Source organism: Nicotiana attenuata, chromosome 1, assembly GCF_001879085.1.
Source record: "Nicotiana attenuata strain UT chromosome 1, NIATTr2, whole genome shotgun sequence".
NCBI lineage: Eukaryota > Viridiplantae > Streptophyta > Magnoliopsida > Solanales > Solanaceae > Nicotiana > Nicotiana attenuata.
The window spans coordinates 49071619-49093352 of NC_031989.1; the positions used below are offsets into that span (position 1 = coordinate 49071619).

General features: G+C 38.8%; 2 protein-coding genes across 2 annotated transcripts; both read left to right on the forward strand.

The window, feature by feature from the left end:
* On the forward strand, positions 14337 to 17258 carry LOC109226113 (protein IQ-DOMAIN 14). The gene is made up of 5 exons (XM_019390918.1): positions 14337 to 15056; positions 15415 to 15777; positions 15893 to 16108; positions 16298 to 16429; positions 16517 to 17258. Exons 1-5 carry the CDS (start codon positions 14982 to 14984, stop codon positions 17114 to 17116), a joined length of 1386 nt encoding a protein of 461 aa, XP_019246463.1. The 5' UTR covers positions 14337 to 14981; the 3' UTR covers positions 17117 to 17258.
* Positions 19555 to 21397, forward strand: LOC109226123 (geranylgeranyl diphosphate reductase, chloroplastic-like). The gene has a single exon (XM_019390926.1). The coding sequence runs from the start codon at positions 19787 to 19789 to the stop codon at positions 21146 to 21148; it is 1362 nt and encodes a 453-aa protein (XP_019246471.1). The 5' UTR covers positions 19555 to 19786; the 3' UTR covers positions 21149 to 21397.

A 21734-nucleotide genomic window follows, 5' to 3' on the forward strand; every position in this document is an offset into this window, starting at 1 on the left:
CGCATTTTTGCGACAAGGCTTTTGATACCTTACTCACCAAGTATGGTGTCACTCACAAAGTCTCGATCCCCTATCACCCTCAAGCAAGCGGACAAGTGGATGTCTCCAACCGGGATATCAAGAGTATTTTGTCAAAGATAGTGAATGCCAACCAGACGGATTAGTCAAGAAAACTTGATAATGATTTATGGTCTTATAGAACGGCTTACAAAACACCGATGAGATGTCTCCCTACCAGTTGGTGTTCGTGAACGCTTGCCATATTCTGGTGGAACATGAGCATAAAGCTACGTGGGCTCTGAAAAAGTTGATCCTTGAATGGGATATCGCCGCCAACTTAAGGGTGACACAATTGAATGAGCTAGATGAATTTCGGTACCATGCATATACAAGTTCTTCCTTATACAAGGAGAAGATGAAGTACCTCCATGACAAGTACACCTGAAACAAGGAGTTTAAAGAAGGTGATTGTTATTGTTCAATTCTCGGTTACAGATGTTTCCGGGAAAGTTGAAGTCAAAATGGAGTGGCCCGTTTGAGGTTGTTGGTGTGATACCATTCGGTGCATTGGACTTGAAAAATAAGAATGATGAAGTGTTTAGAGTCAATGGACACCGGGTGTAGCACTATCTTGGAAAAGTTGATGATGGCCACATCATGGCGATTCTTCATTTCAAATGATTGGTAATCTGCGTCGTGCCGCAACGTTAAATCAGGCGCTTCTTGGGAGGCAACCCATGTGTCTTTTTCTTTATCTTTTTTTTTCTTCTTTAGATAGGTTTTGTTTATGCTAACTAGTTTTGAAGTGTATGTAGGAATGAGTGTTCTATGCAGGGACTGTGCCCAGAAAAATTGGCTAAGTGTTGAAAAAGTGCGGACCACACATTAATTGTGCGGTCCGCACAATCTTGTATGCCACAGCAAAGAGGAATCTACGGCCGCACAATTCATTGTGCGGCCGCACAACTGGAGACCCAAAAATGCAACTCTATGAAGTTTGGAATTATAGAGAAATGGCCATTCTGCGGCCGCACTCATTTTATGCGGACCACAGAGCTTCAGCTAGGTTCAGGTAGAGAGTGATAACCGCACTCAAAATTGTGCGGCCGAACTCGGCTGCATTTTTTACCTAATTAGGTCGACCTATATACAGGCCCTCATAGCATTATTCACAACTTTACACACTCTGAGCTCTTCAGACCTAAGCATGCACAGTGCACACAAATTGTTTCACACTCCACATTCATTTCATCGGTCTAGATTCATCCATGCATCCTTAAACACTGGTATGTCAAATTCATGTTTAGATTTTTCAATATTTATTAGTTTTTGTTCTTCAGTAGTATAGTTATTTTTAGGGCTAAAATGTCAAATGTTCTTCATATGTGCTTAAAATTGTGTGGGTAATATCATACGCACTCATTGGGGACTGGGTAAATCATGTATCATATTTAATTTTCCAATACCCTGTCTACATTGTGCAAAAATTTGAAAAACCTAAGTCAGTGCCATATAATTTTAAATTGTGCGGCCGCACATTAAATTGTGCGCTCAGAAAATTATGAGTTAGGGCACAATACCGAGCATGTAATGTGCAGAACACACTCAAAATTATGCGGTCCACAGAAAATTATGCGGTCCGCATAAATGTGTGCGATCTCACTTTGAAACTTCAGAGAACCAGTAGTCTGAACCTGGTTTTGTGGGGATGCACTCAAAATTGTGCGGTCCGCACAAGGCAGTCTGCGACCGCACTGAATATTGTGTGGTCCGTACTTTCACTTCTGTGAACTATTTTTTTATTCAAAAACTGTTAACTGCTTTTGGACTTTAACTGACCTATGTGCTTTGTATTGCAGATAATGGTTCGATCACGAGGTAGAAGTGATACATCTAAAGGGAGGGGTGAACCCTCCCGAGGCCTAGGTAAGGGCTCAACCTTTGGGAGTACAGAAGAAAGCATCAACCAAAAAGCAAACCACGGGGAGAGGTAGGGCCACAAAGCTTTCAGAATCAAGCTCGTACGTCCCGTCTAGGGAAGCCTCCGAGGGTCACTCCGTGGAGGAACAACCTGAGGCCCAGTCTCAACTATCACAACTCCCTGGGAGATAACAACTCCGCGATGAACCCTCCACCACAGCAAGTTCTTCTAAGGGTTCAGATGCCAGCGGCCAGGGTTCAGAGCCCTCCTCTACACAGACTCCCCATGTACTAGTTGCAGTAGATGATGATGATGATGTTCCTGATGATGGTAGAGGAGGTGATACTAGAGTGGGTGACCTAGAGAGGTCGAAGAAGAAGGAGATATGGGAAGATAGATTTGTGAGCTTGGCAGCCTTCACAAGGTTCAGAGAATGGTGGCCCCAGAGATTGCTCACACCTGAGCGGCAATTCTTATTGAAGGATTTGGATAAATACAATCCAAATGTCCTTAATCAGTTCAGGGAGCGCAAGGGGTGGATGTGGTTCACCTAGAGTGTTATAGATGCCAAGGAACACTTGGTACGAGACTTCTATGCCAATGTGGCACACATCAAGAAAGGTACCAAAGTGACCAAAGTAAGGAATTCGAAAGTAAGATTCAATCAATGCACTCTGAACACTTACATGGGATTCGAGGAGGTAGAAGCAGTCATGTACATGGAGAAGCTTTCTATGGGTTATGCAGCTCACCCTTGGCTAGCAGAGATCTTGGCAGCTAGGACCACCACCATCGTGGATCACAGCGGGGTTTCCATTGCACGGGCCACCCTCAATTTCGAAGCAAAAGGGTGGCAAACTTTTGTGTGCAGCCGGATAGACCCGAGCCGGAATGAGAACAATCTTCCACTCCCCTGATGGCATCTATCATGGTCGGGTACCCAGTCAATATGGGTGTTATCATGTCGGCCAACAAGTCAGTGGTTGTCCGAAAAGGTGAAAGCTCCTATCCGTATCTGAAAACCCTCACATAATACCTTACAAATGCAAAGGTGGAGCCGAGGAGCTTTGATACAAAGGTGCGGGCCAAAAAGCCCTTCTCATGGTACTCTTTGCAAGGTCCGGGAAACCCAAAGTTCAAGGGTAAGGCAACTGCCACTGGTGACCAGTCTGATGAGCCATCAGTGGTGGTTACAAATTCAGCTGCTGAGCCTTTTACAGCTCTTATGCCTTCTACAGCTGCCATGCCTTCCACAGCAGCCGGTCCTTCCACCGAGACCACTGACATGCCACCACCTCCATCTTCTAGACCATATGCATCAGTACCAGTGCCTGCCTCATCCACATATCCACTCACTACACTGTGAGTCTCCCAGACATTGGCGAGTCTCACCAACTAGATGCAGATAGCTACTTCAAAGTTGTCTAACCTATCCAGTGTTGTTGCAACACATTCTTCTGCCCAAGCAACACCACAGGTACCTCTGTCAGTGGAGGAAACATTGAAGAAGATCCTGGAAAATCAGAAGAACAGCATGGATACATTGGTGGCGCATGGGGGAGCTATTGAGGAGTTGGGAAAACAGGTGAAGAAGATGCAGAAATCTCAAGCTTCGAAGAAATCAGTGGATAGATTGAGAAAAGAAGTGGCCAAGATAGCATCTGCTGGGGATATACCACTTGATCTGCTGATGGAGTCAGCACCAGCAGCACCATCAGTACCTGAGGCAGAAGCTGGCCAGTCTGAGGAGCCAGACCTCACTGCACACACTGCTGAGTAGATGCTTCAGATGTTGACCAACCCCGTTATTCCCCGAGCGGATGATGATGAGATCCAGTTGGAGGAGCCCAGGGATGCTGATGATGTCATTCACACTAAGACCACATAGGGAGTTCTCTTCACTCTCTACCCTTACTTATTCTAATTTTTGTTAAGCATTGAGGAGAATGCTTATTCTTATTCCGGGGGGTGGTCTATTTTGGTTGGTTTGATATGACATTGGCCTGTAATAACTTTAATACTCTTTTTCTTTTATCTTTATTCTCTCTTTCATTATGTATATATTCATCCTTCTCTTCTCATGTAAATATTCTATTCCCCTTGGTTTGTATATTCATTTATCTTACCTTCAGTAGTTTATTTCATAACTTCTTTAGTTTGTTTTTCTTAGGAGTATAACTTCTTATTTACTTTAATAGTTTTTTTTAATTTAGTAGTTTCTTGTTTTGTTTAAGTGAGCAATAAGCCTTTGATTTTCTTAATTCCACGGTTCTTTTCAAAGGTGGGTTTTGTGTGAACCGGGTGGCTCTTCCCAATGATGGATGGCGTCAACCTTCTTAAGGGATTGAGTCCGTTTTTGATGTTTTTGTTGCAAGTCCAAGTACCCGTGCAAATGGTCTAGAACTTGCCCCGAATGTGTTTCTAGGCGGAATTTTAAGTTTTGCTTGGCTTGAGAAGTGATTGTAGGCTCTCCTTCGCCCGCTTAAAATGTTCCATGCCCCACCAATGTTGCTATCCCTAGTCAACCCATTTGAGCCTAAGACCATTCTCATTTGATAACCACGTTACAAGCCTTTACCCGTTTGTAGTGACCCTCTCTTGGCACACTAGCTTTCCTTAACACTCTTGAGAAGTAATTGGCTAAAACATAAGTTTGGGGGAGAGACGAGGAGTTTGAAAGTGGTATAAAGGCACAAAAAGAGAAGAAATGAAGTAAAGGAAAGGCAAAGAAAAAGAAAGAATGAACAAAAGAAAAATGCAAAAATAAAGTGAATAAAGTGAAGAGTTGAAGGGATTCAAAGAAAAGCACTGATGCATAGCATGGAGAAAACAAAGAAGGAGAAAATGAACATCATGACCGAGAAAGAGTGATGTTAAGTCTCTCTAGTTCCCCTAAGGAAAAATATAATGACTCAAAGAGTCGACCAAACATGAGCCAAAAAGAGAAAATGGAGTGTCTAAGGAAAGATGAACCTATTTCTATTCCAACATTTCCTATCCTTGTCCAATAAGCCTTCATTACATTTCGAAAAAGTCCTACACGATTTCAAGCCGAGTGAACTTACATTAGTGGTGATTTACATGAGGGGCAAGCGTATGGTACTTAGAGTCATACTTGTTACATTCTTTTGATCACGCCCGTCGTTAATTCCCCGACATTAGAACTATTGTACTTAAAAAGTCAAATCATTGCCTTGTTGATAATTCATAAGTGTTATGGGTAATTGATGTGTATTTGATTCACCTTAGGCTAGCTGAAATAGCTCTTTTCTTGTGGAGGTGGGAATTACCTTATTTGCTTTTTGACAAGCAAAAGCTTAAGTTTGGAGGAGTTGATAAGTAGGGATATTTACTACTTATTTGCACACTTTTACTTTCATTTTTGCTCAAAAATGCTTAAAGGTATTCCTGAAAATTGATAAAATGTGCTTTCTTGCAGGAGTATTGGAAAATAAGCCAACGTGATGAAATTCAACTCAATAAGGAGTATTTTTGGACAAGGACTAAAACCAAGTAAAAATTGTCAAAGTCGGCGGCAGAATTTTGTCTGCAGCCGCAGAATGTGAAGGAATTTTGACAGTGCTGCTTTGCAATGCGGATCGCACAATAATTGTGTGGCCGCAGAAGAGGAAGATCAGAGAGTTCTAACTTGAAGTCCATCGAGAAGTGAGGACCGCACTATTATTGTGCGGCCGCAGAAGTCCAGAGTGTGGCCGCACTCAGAAGTGTGCGGTCCGTAGAACCTGAAGAAGTGTGGCCGCAGTTCAGAATTGTGCAGCTGCAGAAGTCCCTCCTGTCAAGCTCGGTTTCAAAGTGCGGACCGCACACAGAATTGTGAGGCCGCAGAACCTCCGAAAGGGCAATTTTGTCCGAAATTTTCAACTGTGTATAAATAGTTTTTTTTGTCAAAAATTAGGTTAAGTTTGAACTTCAGAAAGTAGAGAGTCGTTTTTATTTACTGGTTTAGGAAATTTTACAATAGCTTGTCTAATCTACATTGGATTTTTATCTCTTTATCATCTAATATGAGTTTAATCTTCTTTTCTTATTTAATTTCTTCATTTTTATCCATGATAAATTTCTAGCTAGAGTTGTGACTCAACTCTAGTCTGGGTATCTAATGGGTGTTTAATTTAGGGCTTGTTTAAGGTTGGGTGTGTAATATTTAGCCTAGTTCTTGCTTTAATTGTAGAATTAATGGTTGCAAATATTGATTCAAGCCTATTTGACTTAGTCTCCACTTGAGAAAGAGAGATTGATTCTAGGAAAACTTGGCTAACAAGAAATTGGAGTGAACTCAAGAAATTGAGTCCTAATTAAAGGGTTGAATCTTGAGATAGTAAAACATGACTTGAGCATCTATCAACTGTTTTGTGAATTACCCATTTGGGCTTGAGAAAGCCAAATTGGGCAAAACCACTCTATTACCGAGAGGTATTGAGTTGGTAATTGTGTGTTGATTGCTATATTACTATCACGACCCAAGTTCTCCCTCCGTGAACCGTCGTGACGGCACCTAGTCTCTACGACTAGGTAAGCCTAACATTTGCGGAAAAATGAACGAAGACATAAAAGCTATTAACTAACAAGTAAATTTAAATAAGGAAATGAGATGCCGCTGGGCATATATAATAATCACTTCTGAACAGTACATAAACTCTCCCAAAACCCAGAATGTCATAAATCACAAGCTAAAGAAAGGAACAGTACTCCCATACTCCAGAGTCTAATAAAAGAAGAAAATACAAGAAGGTTTGGCATAGGGTGGAATAGATAGGGACTTCGAGGTCTGCGAACGCGGCAGATTTACCTTGAAATCTCTACAGCTGGCTCGCCTCACTGGTAATGTGGCTGATAAGCGGTACCTAGATCTGCACATGAAAACATGTGCAGGAAAGGGCATGAGTACACCACAACGGCACCCAGTAAGTGCCAAGCCTAACCTCGATCGAGTAGTGACGAGATCAGGCCAGGGCCCTACTGGTATAAATATAACGAAATAAGACAGAAAAATATTACAGTAAAACAATACAGAAATCTAACAAGAATGGAACTCAATGGAAGCTAACAGCTCAGAGCACAGTAATAGCAACAGGGGATCTCCCGCGATACTGTCCCGTAGTCCCAAATGTAAATGTGCATGGGGATCTCCCGAAATACCGTTCCGTAGTCCCAAAGTAAATATGCAGTGCTGGGGGATCTCCCAGATTACCATTCCGCGTCCCAAAGTAAATATGCAGTACAGGGGGATCTCCCGGAATACCGTCCCGTTGTCCCAAACGTAAATGTGCAGGGGGAATACCATTTTGTAGTCCCGAAGTAAATCTGTAGCTCAATCAACATAAACAACAGTTTCAACTAGGAATTCTACAATTTAGACTAAGTTCATATCAAAGAAAACAGGGAATTTTTCACTACACATGTTGCATAGAGTTCAAATAAACAGTTAAAACAAGTAGGCATGCTTTTCGTATCTAAACAAGGTAATTACATATACTAGTGTAGTTTCAACAAGGAAAATAGCTTAAGACTTAGTGAAAAATGGAGATTTACAATAAATAGCCCGTGCACGTACTCATCACCTCACGTACATGGTGCTCATATATCAAACAGTACCAAAATCCTAAGTAGAGTTTCCCCACACAAGGTTAGGCAAGCCACTTACCTCGAACCAAGCTAAATCAATCTGTCACAATGCTCTTTCCACGAATATCCGGCTCCGGATGGCCCAATCTAGCCAAATCAATTACATAACGTAAATATAGCTATAACAACTAATCTAGCTAATGAAATCAAGGCTAAGGCAAGAAAATAGAAAAATACCCAAAAAAAATTCCGGTCCCACGTCTCGAAATCAGGTAAAAGTCACAAATTATGAACATCCATTCACTCACGAGTTCACTCGTACCAAAATTATCCAAATCCGATGTCAAAATCCTACTTAAAACTCAGAAAATCGATTGGGGAACTTTTTCCCCATTTTCCCAACTTTCTCACTCAAATTCCTTAATTAAATGAAGAAAACAACAATAGATTAATGAAATGCAATCAAAATCGAGTAAGGAATCGTTACCCACAAGCTTCCTCTGAAAATCCCGCCTCAATTCGAGCTCTCTAGGTCCAAAAATGGAGAATTAAATCAAACCCTCAATTTTGCCATTTTTCTGCCAGTCAAACCGCACCTGTGGACCCTTCTTCGCACCTGCGGCACCGCACCTGCGAAAATTTTATCGCAGGTGCGGAATTCACTTAAGTGGGTTAGGACCGCATCTGTGAGCACTGGGCCGCACCTGCGAGCCCGCTCCTGCAGTCCCCAACCGCTTCTGCAGAATCCTCACCGCATCTGCGGACCCAGCTGGACTAGGCCCAATTCCGCTTCTGCGCTTCCTTGTCCGCTTCTGCGGCTCCGTACCTGCAGCCCAAAATGCACAGATGCGAATACACCAGGTGCAGCAACTTCAGCAAATTGCATAAGTCTCAAACCAGTCCATGAAGCACCCGAAACTCACCCGAGGCCCCCCGGACCTCAACCAAACATACCACCAATCCTTAAACATCATACAAACTTAGTCGAGCCTTCAAATTACATCAAACAACGGTAAAAACACAAATCACCCTCCAATCCAAACTTACTGAACTTAAAACTTCCAAATTCGACAACCGATGCCGAAACCAACCAAACCACGTTCGATTGACGTAAATTTTTGCACACAAGTCATAATTCACACTACGGACCTACTCTAACTTCCGGAATCGGATTCCGACCCCAATATCAAAAATTCCACTACCGGCCCAAAACTCCAAAAATTCGACTTTCGCCATTTCAAGCCTAAATGAGCTACAGACCTCCAAAACGCAATCCGGACATGCCCCTAAGCCCAAAACCACCCAACGAGACTAACGAATCGACGAAACTCCATTTTGGAGTCGTCTTCATATAGTTCCGACTACGGTCCAAATCTTAAAGCTTAAACCTGCTTTTAGGGACTAAGTGTCCCAAAACACTTCAAAAGCCAAAACGAATCTTCCCGGCAAGTCATAATAGCAGAATTAGGTACGGGAGAAGCAGTTAATAGGGGATCGGTGCTCTAACTCTCAAAACGACCGGCCGGATCGTTACAATTACGCCCTGACCAACGAAACTCGCGCTAAAGCCCAGAACCCGTTAGGCAACCACCTAGGTGGAAGTCACAGCCCTAGATATTTTACAACTTGAAAAATACCACCAAAAATATCATTCTCTAGTTTTATATTTGCAAACAATAGCTTAATTTAGAAATTGACAAAAATAACAAAGTATATGGAAGTGCATTTTGGATACATTATACGCTTAGTCCGAGTATATACCTAATCCCATCTACGCTCCTTGTGGATTCGATCCCGACTCCTAGTTGGGTAATTATAATTGTGTCGACCACTTCACAACCCCAATTTGAGGTGTGAACTTGGGCGACATCACTGTTGTACTGGCAAGGAATACAGAGAATGAAGAAAAAATGACAAGATATTCAATGGATAGAGCAGTTTGCGAAAAGCAAGAGTGTTGGGGCTGCAGTATGTAGAATGACCTTTGCAGCAAAGATTTACCATGTCTTGTATGAAAGAAATTGTGTCATTTTCCAGAAGAAGAAGAGATCGGTCAAAGATGTAACTCGACTGATTATTCAGGAAATCCATGTGAGGGCTAGTTGCTTTCCTAGGCTAATGAGAGTAATGAAACGGATGAACTGGTACCCTGATATGGCCTAAGTGTAATGCGAGGAGTATAGTAGAATGGTAGTGAGTATTAGGTAGCTTCAAACTAGGGCTTCATGTCCAGCCGAAGCTATGCTAAAAGGAAATACTATTATCTGCTAGTTTGTACATAATTATACTTGATAAATAAAATCCTTACTTACCAAAAGAAAATACTGCTTATCTTTGTTTTTGGTCTGATGCTACTCCCTCCCTCCTCAAAATCTCTGTCCAACTTTTTGTTTTTGAAAGCTCAAATATATTTTAGGTCAAGACGTTTCTGACCATATTTTCAAAACTGCTTTTGATGATATAGGTGATAATCAGGGGAAAATCTAGTGAAGGAAATATGGGTCGCCCAAATCCAATAACTTTGGTGTAGATATTTTATGTGTTAAAGAAACTCACTCTTTTCGTTTCAATGTATGTGGCACTGCTCGAATTTTAAGATTCAAACTTCTTAATTTTGACGATAAATTTGGACATAAAATTTTTAAGTTTTTTAAATAAAATTTTACATATTTAAAAATTATTATAAGCAATAGTAACTAACAATTTAAAATATTTAAAAGGCATGAAAAAATAACAGTTAAAATAAAATGTTTGACTCTCAACATCTCAACAGTGCCACATGAATACAGAAGAAGGGAGTACCAAATAAGTACAAGTAGTAAATTTTAAACTCAATAAATTAGACGAAACGTGGCACATATCGAATCCAAACTAATAAAATCCAAATCTTGAATTCCACCTAGAAAGAGAGCCTTGGAGTACGGTAAAAATTATCTACGTGTGACCTTATAGGCTACGGGTTCAAGTTGTGGAATCAGTCATTAATGCTTGCGTCAGGTTAAGCTGTCTACATCATACCCTTGGTTGGAACCTTCTCTGGACCCTGCGTGAATACGTGATGCTTTGTGCACCGGACTTCCTTTTTTTTTCCTTTTTCCTGAATTCACATATGATGATAATTTACATGAAAATTAAGTACAGTGCTACTTTTGCTTCATATTTATTACTCCCTCCAGTCCAAAATAAGTGATTTTTTGGATGTTTTCACACAGATTAAGAAATCCACCTTTTAGCATTAATTAGCAATGGAATTGACCATATTAACCTTTACTATCTCACATAAACACTCCTAACACATATTCCAACCCTATTTACCCCAAGTATAATGTAGGAAAAAATAATTAATTCATTCTTGAAATTTGAAAAAATTACTTATTTTGGATCGAAGGGAGTAAGTGTTATCATATTTCTAATGTATATTATTCCAAAATTGTGCCCATTTTGTTTTTGTGTACATTCATTCCCTCTTTCTCGTTAGTCGCAATTTCCTTCTTATCCCGTAATTTGCTCCAATCGAATGCCAATCCCTGCCTCGTTTGGGACTTCCAATACTGAAGCTCATATATAGAGGCGTGGAATCCAAGTGAAGAAATTTCACCAGGTTTTCTTTTTAAGAGCCGATGTTTAAACCGACAGAACTTGTAAACAATTTGTATAAGTTATGCTTGTAGTTATAACGAGTTTTGGCCATCCGTCAAAACTTTATAAACAATTTGCCTTAAAGTTATAACTCGCCGGACATTAATTTTGGACAAGACAAGTTTTAACAATATGGGCAAAATTTGTATACTAGTACCAAACTATTTTTGCACAAATTCCTTCAACGAAAATAAAAGGAAAATAACACCACGAAATTATCGTATTTGTGCTAAACCACCCAGTCTGAGTAAGCTTAAGTTGAGCCACTACTAAGCACATGCCCACTAATACCTAATTCAGTATATTATCTCAAACCGACCTGCCCGGACACATATATTAGCACATGTTATCCCCTAAAATATAAACCTTAATGCCCTCATTTATTTATGATTTTCTTTTTCTTTTTTTGATAAGCCATTAATTTACTGTCTACTGAATTGAGTAGAAGTTGGCATATGTTGGGCAAGACGATGGGGCCAATAACAGGCTGTGTATTCCTTATAAGGCTGCTCTGTTTTCTTCTTCACATTCTCTATCTTGTTGCACATTACCACTACCCTACCACCTTCAATAATGCCTCCAAAAACAAAAAGCGATTGTAATAATAGTTACATTGAATAAAGAAAGAATGCTTTGCATATTCATCAAACATATCTCTACTCACTAGTACTATAGTAGGTCACATCTACATGTCAAACTTATTACGAATGCTCGTAGCAATCTCAAGTTAATATATAATAATAAATAAGTTCACAATCATATATATATATAAGGTTTCAGCAAAAAACAGTAAATTTACGTGAACTCGTAACTTATAAGCTAGATCTTTCTCGTATGCAAGAGGGGACTAGTCATAAACACCAACCTTCTCTCTTCCTTTGATTTTGGATATCCTAGGAATAATCTTCTTTTAATTAAAAATAAGTATGCATTATTAGTGGTGTATCATATCTTAAAGTATTTGTATTAAGGTAGCACATCAAAACTACTTTTGCATTAAGGATAGGCAGAACATCAGTGTCACTTATCAGAATCATCATAGTACATCAACAACAACTATGACTATTTCAGACTAATTGAGAAATGATCAGAATCATAGTAGTAATAATTCATTTCATGAAAAAAGTTATTGTATGGGGTACAATATGTTCATCATGAGGAAGCGACATGTGGAACCGAAGGCAGAAGATAGCTAAACCCGAAGGCAATGATATCGCTTGTCATCGGAGAGAATGATATTCATAATGACAAAATTAATGCCGCTATCCGGTAACGTTGAATGAAGAATATTCTACAGCATTAAGTGCATGATCCGTTACAGAGAATATGATATTCACTATCCACCATTACACATGCTTCAATGGCCCTCATAATTTACATTATAGAGGAGCTTAATCCTAGGACCGTGTTCCCTAGATGCAGTTATAAATAGTGAGCTTTATTATCATTGTAAGGGACTCGAATTTTCTGACAAGCATACACTATATTCTATCAAAAGCTCAATAACATTTTACTTTCTTGCTTATTTGTATTGTTCTTATTGCTCCCGGTAGCTCTACGCTCGGAACAAAATATCAGCCGTCTATTTCAATTTTAGGGCTAAGTCTAATATTTCTGTTTAATTCATCTATTATTTTGAATCAAAATAATTCATTTGTCTATAAACCACGTATAAATTCATCTGTACCGTTTTATGGGTAAACAGTTATCACAAGTCTACCGAGCAGGCCTTTACTGCAATTTACAGTTAAAAAAAAATATGAAAAAAGAACTCCAATTCACTCTTTCTCTAAAGAAGATTTTGAACATTTAATAAAATTTTATTGCAGATTTTGACATCATCCTTTGGATTAGCTAGCCATAGGAGGTAATCACAACATTGGAGATATAAAAGTGATTATGGACCTATTTTGTGAAAACATGGTATGGGCTTAAAAAAGAGTGCATATAATATGCTCTCAATACAGTATTTTCCTTTGTTTGCTTTTATGATGATAGTGTAAAATTGGCTACAAAAATAATTAGCTGTGACGATTGAGTAAAGTTTCTTTAGCTTGGGGAAGGAAGAGAAAAATGACATTCTTCTAGGCAAGAAAATGCCTTCTCATTAATATACCCACTTTCCGTTTTCTCTTCCATTCCTTTCCTCTGCCCACTTCCCAAACAAAGTGAAGAAAAAGTAGCAATTAATTGTACTATTATTGTCTGATATTTTTCGAAAATAAGAACATGGTCCGTAGTCCATACCACATGTTTTTCTTGATTGCTATTTTAACCCCATAAGGTCTTCAAATCTCTTTCAGTACCCTCATCTTATACTTCAAAAAAAAACAGTGCATTCCAGCAGTGGTGGAGGCAGGATCTCCACGAAGGGGGTTCAAAAAAATTTTTGTAGATAGTGGGAATTGAACCTATGACCTTATGAAGGTTTTGAACCCCCTTGACCACTAAACTACACTTCTGCAATGTTTAATAGGGTTCAAAATTTAATATATAGAGGTAAAAAATAAATTTTGCCTTATATGCACAGTGTAATTTTTCGGCGAAGAGGGTTCGGGTGAACCTCCTTCCGCCCCTCTAAATCCGCCCCTGCATTCCAGTCAGTGCATAAAATATTTGCGTTGATGCAAGTTTTGGGAAAGGACAAATCCCAAGGGAGTGTAACGTGGGCAATATACCCTAATACAAGTATCACTAATTGATTCCACGATTCGAACTCATGAATCATAGATCACACGGAAACAACTTTACCGTTGCTCCAAGACTCCCCTTCAATACAGAGAAATCCATATAAAAATTAAAAATTAAAAAAAAAAAGCTTCTATTAAAAATTAAAAAAAAAAAAAAAAAAAAAAAAAAAAGCCCTAGCTCTTCCTGTAATGAATGAAGAAACATTTGATCAGGTTTGGTATCTGTACTGTACCCCACTGACCTAAGTGGTAGTGTCAGGATGTACAACAAACATTCGAACATGTCAATTGTAGTTGAAGAAAACAAAATAGCAGCTGGAAAAGAAACTCATACCCCATAACCTCATAAAGATTCTCATAATTCATACTCCATCAGGTTTCCCTCCATCAATGTGAAAGACACCTCCCCCTAACTCCTCTCCACAGTTCTATTACTTAAAAAGGCCCACATGTGTTTTCTCTTTTTAGTTAAATCACCTAATATATGAAGTCTACTGATCCGGTTAATTTATAAATAAAAAAAAGCTATCTCTACCAGGAGTTTTTCTATTCTTAGGGTTCAAACCCGAAACTTTTTATTAGGATTAGGGGTCTCATCCAAACACCCTAAATGGTGGAACACCCACATGTTGAAACAAAAGAAACTCATCATCAAGAAGATGAGAAAAGAAATGTGAATTATTGAATAGAGAAAAATGATACCCATGTTGATTATATACACCTTATTCTAGAGTCTTTATTTCCACTGTTTCCATCTGAATCATTGATAACCAAAGCTTCACTTATTTATTTCTTTTATTTTTTTTTTGGTGGGGTACTTATGACTGAGTTTCTAGTTCATTATAGTTGCTTACTTCAGAAGATTTTGGTTATTTTTAGAAATGAATGAGGAAATCTAGGATATCTTTTGTGTAGGCTACTTACTAATTATAGCAAATCCTCCTGAAAATATGCTTCAATTCCCAAGGGTACTGATACCAATAGATCGGCTATTCTAATCACTGAAACTTCCTTTTTTGTATTCTTATGTTTAAATTACTCCCAAAAAGATCTTCTTGCTGCACTTAAGTGTCATTCTTGGTTTTCCTTTGCTACCCCATAAGTTCAAATTAGCTTTATAAGTTCCACTTGAGGTAATTGTAGCTATGGCAAAGAAGAAGAGCTGGTTCAACTTGCTGAAGAGGATTTTCGTTTCAGAGTCTGAATCAAGATTAGAGAAGGTAAATGATTCTACTTATATGATCAACACTGATACATTCAATCTCTAGCAGATCCTTAGCATATTCTGAAAGTATTAAGAAACCATACCATTCCTCCTAGTTTCACACAGGGCGGATTCAGGATTTAATGGTTATGAATTCAAGGTTCTAACATTGAAAATATGGGTTCAAAACATAATAGTCATACTAAGTTTCAGTGTTTTCACATAGAGATATCTATGCTCTAAATAAAAAACTGTGCTTCCGATTGAACTCATCTCTTAAACTATACATTTGCCACTGAACATAGGTGATTTTTGACAATGTTGTACCTGTGTATCCAAGTTTTATTGACACTGCACAGCTACTCTATGAATAGGCAAAGAGGAAGAGATGGGTATTTGCAAGGCTAAAGATCAGGAGATTGGAGGCGTCCTTGGCATTGTCACCGCCAAGGGAAAGGAGACGCCAGAAAGCAGAAGAGAAGCAGAGTAAGCCTACTATAAATGTTGATGTTGAAAGAATTGCTGAAGCTAATGCAGCTGCTAAAACACCAGAGGTTGAAGCTGATATGGCTTCCTTAAAAGAAGGCACTGAATCTATCCATGAGCCTAAAGATGAAGCTCTTGGACTGTCAAAATTGACTCTTCATGACCAAGTGCCACAGTACTTCTACCTTTATGAGAGAAAGATTGAACATCTTGCTGCCGTCAAAATTCAGACAGCTTTTCGCGGTTATCTTGTATGTTTTTCTTCGTAATCATCTGATTTCCTCAATCTACTAAATCCGGCCATGTCTTCTAAACCTCCTGCAATCACAGGGAAATATTTTTTTTCACTAATGAATTCAATTTCAGGCAAGAAAAGCTTTGAGAGCACTAAAGGCACTAGTCAGGCTTCAGGCAATTGTTCGCGGTAGGGCTGTTCGACGTCAGGCTATGGCTACCCTTAAGTCCTTGCAGTCAATTGTAAACATACAATCAGAAGTCTGTGCAAAGAGATGTGATCTGGTGAAAACCACGGTGCATTGTCAAGAAAACACGTTGCTGGATGTGGGAGAGAAAGATATAAAGGTATGACGAATAACATGGTGACCTAACATTTTACAAACTAACTATAATCTGATCACTTTCAGAAATTCTGCCGAAGAAAAAAAAAACTGCAGTGTAGAACCAAATCTCTATGGTGATGAGAGTTGTATTTACTAGATAATCATCTCTAGCTTAAGGTATAATAACTTAGTCAATTCTTTTAATTTGCAGATTGATCTAAACAGCCAGAGAAGGTGGGACAATCGATTTTTATCTAAGGAAGAGACAAACAAGTTGTTCTCAAGCAAAAGAGAGGCTGCTATCAAGAGAGAACGTATAAGAGAATACTGGTTAAGCCATCGAGTAAGTATCTTATAGTTTGATTTCTCAAATCCTGATCGCATTTATCACAGACTATGATTTATTTCGCAAGGGGTATTCTACTTGCAGAGGTCAACAGAGACAGAAATAAATGGAAGACGCCAATACTGGTTAGAACAATGGGTAGATGCTCAGCTGGCTAAAAGAGATGACCTTAAAAACTTGGATACACTTTTCTCAGCAAGAAACAAAGAGGAATTTGAGAGAAAGGAAATTAAACCAAGGACTTTACCAAAACAATACCATACAGATCAAGAATTGGTTTCTCCAATATATGTTCCAAGAAGATCATTTCACCACAGAAGGCAGCACTCGAGCGGAGATGATAATTCTTTCATTGGCTCTCCTGCTCTTCCAACATACATGGCAGCCACTGAATCTGCAAGAGCAAAAGCAAGATCAATGAGCTCACCAAGGCTAAGACCTCTCAACACTGATGTTTACTCTGAGATTAATTCTCCCTATAAGTACAAGCTATCTCCCATATCTTCTATCAACAGTGATGTCACAGTAGCAAGTAGGATTGGAAGTGTTACTGGGTTCTCACAAAGATCACCATGCTTAAAGGGTACACCTGGTCCGATAAAATCAACCAGGAGCATTAAGGACCACAACTTTGAGTCAGATGGCTCCTTTACAAATTGGGATCGGATCAGTGCCTGCAGATGATTGATTAGAGTGAAAATTATAGATTGTAATAGCTGGGATGCTTTAATTCCACAAGCTAATGTTATATCTATGCTAATAGTTTGTGTGAGATCAGTTTCTCTTGAACATTTTCTCGTTGACTACCAAAAGGATCATTTCAATACAATCAAATCTCAAGGAAGGAAACTTTGATCAATTTGCGGAGGTCACCTCACGTTTAACTAAAGAAATCAATTAATTAGTTACGAGGCAATAACATCTATTTTAATAATCTGACACAAGTAATTAATGACTGATGAACTTTGTACCAATGGAAGCTGCATATATTGATATTTGGACCATACATGATACAACATACAAGTTGACATATAGTATCCTAAGCGTTGTTGGAGAATCACAATAATCAATGAAGCTCGAGGCATTTAAAGCTTGATCAGCATCTACTGATAGTGCTGCTCGCTTCTTATTTCTGTTCTCCTATCCCCACCCCCCCACCCACACACACCACAAAAAAAAAAAAAAACACATGCAAACCACGGAAAAAAGAAAGAAACAAGGAATTTCTATGTGTTTCGCCCCACAAATTTTTAGAGGTCCGATAACCAGCTACATTTTGCTAAATAGCATTTTCGAGCCATCAGTGACATAAGAAATGGTGTTTCCGTTTCGTGAATTAAACAGGTGCCACTTGTTAGATCACATAGGGATGAGAAAACATATATGTACAAAGGAACATCATCTGTTCAATGAATGAGTTTTCAAGGTATACAATGGTGTGATATCCGTGTCTATTTGATATAATATTTGTGTAAAGAAACCTATGATACAATTTCATTCATTGGATGTACTTGATTGTTGTAAACTTATGCCTAGCTGTTGATGGCTTTTATTTACTTTTAACTAGAACAATTTTTGAAATTAATGTATAACGTCCAATATATAATTCAAAATAAAAGGCAGTAACAGTATCATTTCCCCAATCACAAACCAAGATTTCGCCAAATGGCATCACATATTCATTCATTTCAACCCCAATTGTCTTGGATATTTCTATAAATACAAATGAGAATCCATCAATGTCCCATCTCATATGCGAGTTGAGTTCTGAGTTCTTTATATAAGCAAGCTAGGAGAGCTTCATTGGTTGAATGCGAAATTCTTCTTGCAAAGGAAAAGAAGAAAAAGGAGCTAGTAAACAAAGTTAATTGCCCTATCGTCCAGTATAAAGCATTCCATGTTTCTCTATGGTGTTTAGGGGACTAAGTTCACTTGCTACCTTAAACTTATGGATACTGAATTTTCAAAAGTGAGCAAGTGGAAGCACCTTTTTTGCTAATGCATTTGATTGTGCATGTAGAAAACCTCATAGTGGTCTAGAAAGTTCAGACCTCAACATTAAAATCCACTGGCTTGATCATTGCAAGGATACTCAAAAGTCTAAATCAAGAACCACCATAGAGAATTTACAATGAAGAATTAGTAGCTTTTTTTTTTAATTAGTGGCTTCTATTGACTAACAACTAACAACATTATTATCGTAGGTCCTGCAAACTCTAAATGGAAGTTCCTGCAATAGCGCGAAGCTCCACACATTTTAATTATCATATTTGTTATACCATATTGGTATATGAAGCAATTCTCAGTCATTTGATAGCTTCAATTGCTGCTAAAAATCTTATTTGCCACTTTCGCTAGTATAAAAGCCACTCTGTATTATTAGCAGTACAGCGTGCAAGATAATCAAATGTATCGACTGTTCATCAATGCTTTTAGCAGAACAAGATTCAGAAGGGAAGCATGATAGACAGTAAGAAACTTGAAGGCAACGATCTTACCTCTTCCAAATTTGTTGCTAAAGGCAGCTTCTTCCCAGAGAATTATATATGTTTATACCAGACAGTGGTCTCCTTAATTCTCTCAGAGACCTGAATATGCATTTCTTTTACAGGAAAAGCAAGAGAAGAGGACCATCAAAATAAAAACAGATATTCAACTAAATACATGTGCAATGATCAAGCAACAGAATAAGATTTCCCATAAAAAGTCTACTTATAACATCACTAACATACTACAGCAAATAGCATCACACCCCAAAGCCGAAACTCCACTTCAATATCATTAACATATAAAGCAAAATAACGTGTAAAGAAAGCCTCTGCAACCTAGTTGGGAGGAGAAAGCAAGAAAGAGCAATCTCATTCTGTTGTACCAAAGCCAGTCACTTTCTTTTAAGAATATCTCTACTTTTTAAAAATGAAGGCAGCATGACATTGACATACTAAAAAACTATGAGCAATCAATCCTCAATTGAAGAAGACAGCAACAAGAAGTCTTATTCTCACTCTATTGAGACATCAGTCACTACCCAACTCTTAAGATTCTACCATTTTCTACTTCAAAAACAACAAAAATATTGCAAACATCAAGTATGATTCTTCACTGAGAATAAATATAATAAGTACACATATACCAATTGATTTAAATTTTAAACAATCAAACTTGTTTGTATTTACAAAATTACCCAACCTTTCCACCAACTACAGCTGCTAAACTGATTTAAACAAAACCCCAAACATTAAAATAAACCAAAGTTCAGAACTTTACACTATCTTTAGCATCTTTAGCTAAATTATATTTAATCTCATTATAACCTACCAAACCATTAATCCCTTAAAACCCTTTTAGTCAAAAATGGCCGCCCAGATACACCTTCTTCACCCTCTTCACTGCCTTCCAGTTTCACTCAAAACCCAAAACCCACACAAGCAATGCCATTACTTCAAACAGAAGCCCATAAATCCAGTTGTCTCCAAGCTTCGAGCAGCCGTTATAGGCGGCGGCCCAGCTGGATCTTCAGCTGCAGAAGGTTTAGCCAGCGGCGGAGTCGAAACTTTCCTCTTCGAACGCAGCCCAGCTTCGGCCAAGCCATGCGGCGGCGCCATTCCACTTTGCATGCTCGACGAGTTCTCAATACCTTATCACCTCATCGATCGGCGCGTCACTCAGATGAGAATCATTTCTCCGTCGAATCTCGTCGTCGATTTCGGAAAAACCCTAAAACCTCACGAGTTCATCGCCATGCTCCGACGTGAAGTCCTCGACTCGTTCCTCCGCCGCCGCGCCGAGTCTAGCGGCGCCACTCTCATGAAAGCACTCGTCACTAACCTCGTGGTCCCCACATCCTCACACGAGCCGTATGTGATTCATTACACTATGGATAATTGCCAGCGTCAGCTCGCCGTCGATGTAATCGTCGGCGCCGACGGAGCCAATAGCCGGGTGGCTAAATCGATCAAAGCTGGAAATTACGCTACTGCCATTGCTTTCCAAGAGAGGATTAAATTGCCCGAGGACAAAATGGGGTATTACGAAAATTTGGCTGAGATGTACGTGGGGAATGACGTGTCACCCGATTTTTACGCGTGGGTGTTTCCTAAATGTGACCACGTGGCAGTGGGGACGGGCACGGTGTGCTCAAAGTCTAATATCAAGTTATTTCAGCATGGTATCAGAACCCGAGTCAAACCAAAGATCGACGGCGGACGGGTGATTAAAGTGGAGGCGCATCCAATACCGGAGCATCCGCGCCCGATTCGGGTACGTGGACGAGTTGCTCTAGTAGGAGATGCGGCAGGATACGTGACAAAATGTTCAGGCGAAGGAATATATTTTGCAGCAAAAAGTGGAAGAATTTGTGGGGAAGCAATAGTGAAGGCCTCAGAAGGCGGAGAGAAGATGATTAGTGAAGAAGATTTGAAAAGGGAGTATTTAAGAAAGTGGGATGACAAGTATTTCACAACTTTCAAGTTCTTGGATATATTGCAAAAAGTGTTTTATGGTAGTAATGCAGCAAGGGAAGCATTAGTGGAGTTGTGTGGAGATGAATATGTGCAAAGGATGACATTTGATAGCTACTTGTATAAGAAATTAGCTAGTGGCAATAGATTGAATGATGCTAAAATGGTGATGAACACAATTTCAAGTTTGGTTAGGTGTAATATTATGGGGCGAGAAGTTGAAGCATCTGCCCAAAAAATTCTCTCACGAGTATAGGTTATCCTAACAGTCAAATATTTCAATTGGTTATGTTTAGTATGTCATTTGTTGTATGTGTAACCAAGTCAACCTCTATTTTGCAATGAGCTCTATTTTCATAAGGAATCTCCTCGAAATAATTTCATACCATTGATGTTTGCTTACGGCAATGTGGTTAACTAGTTGGGGGTGGATCTAACTCCTCTTCCTCCTTCTCTTTTGTATCATATTCTTTTGGTATTGGTATAAGTAAGTCTGAATTGAATCATTAGTTCATTCTACTTCAACATTCTTTATCCCGTATGTTATTTTCCTTTTTTATTCAATGTGGAAGGAGATAAGGAAATATGCCATTATATTTTGAAAAGGCTAACAAATAATATATATATATATATATATATATATATATATATATAAAATATATATATATATACACACTATATTAAAAGCACGAAAGCCCTTAAAGAAATGTCGTTCGCCTTTTTTACTCTTAAAAATTAAGTTTACACTAGATAAAATAGTAATTTTATTATTCTTCTAATATTTAGGAATAGTTATTTAATTCATTCCCTAAAATTTAGGACTTCGATTGTGTACCAAATCC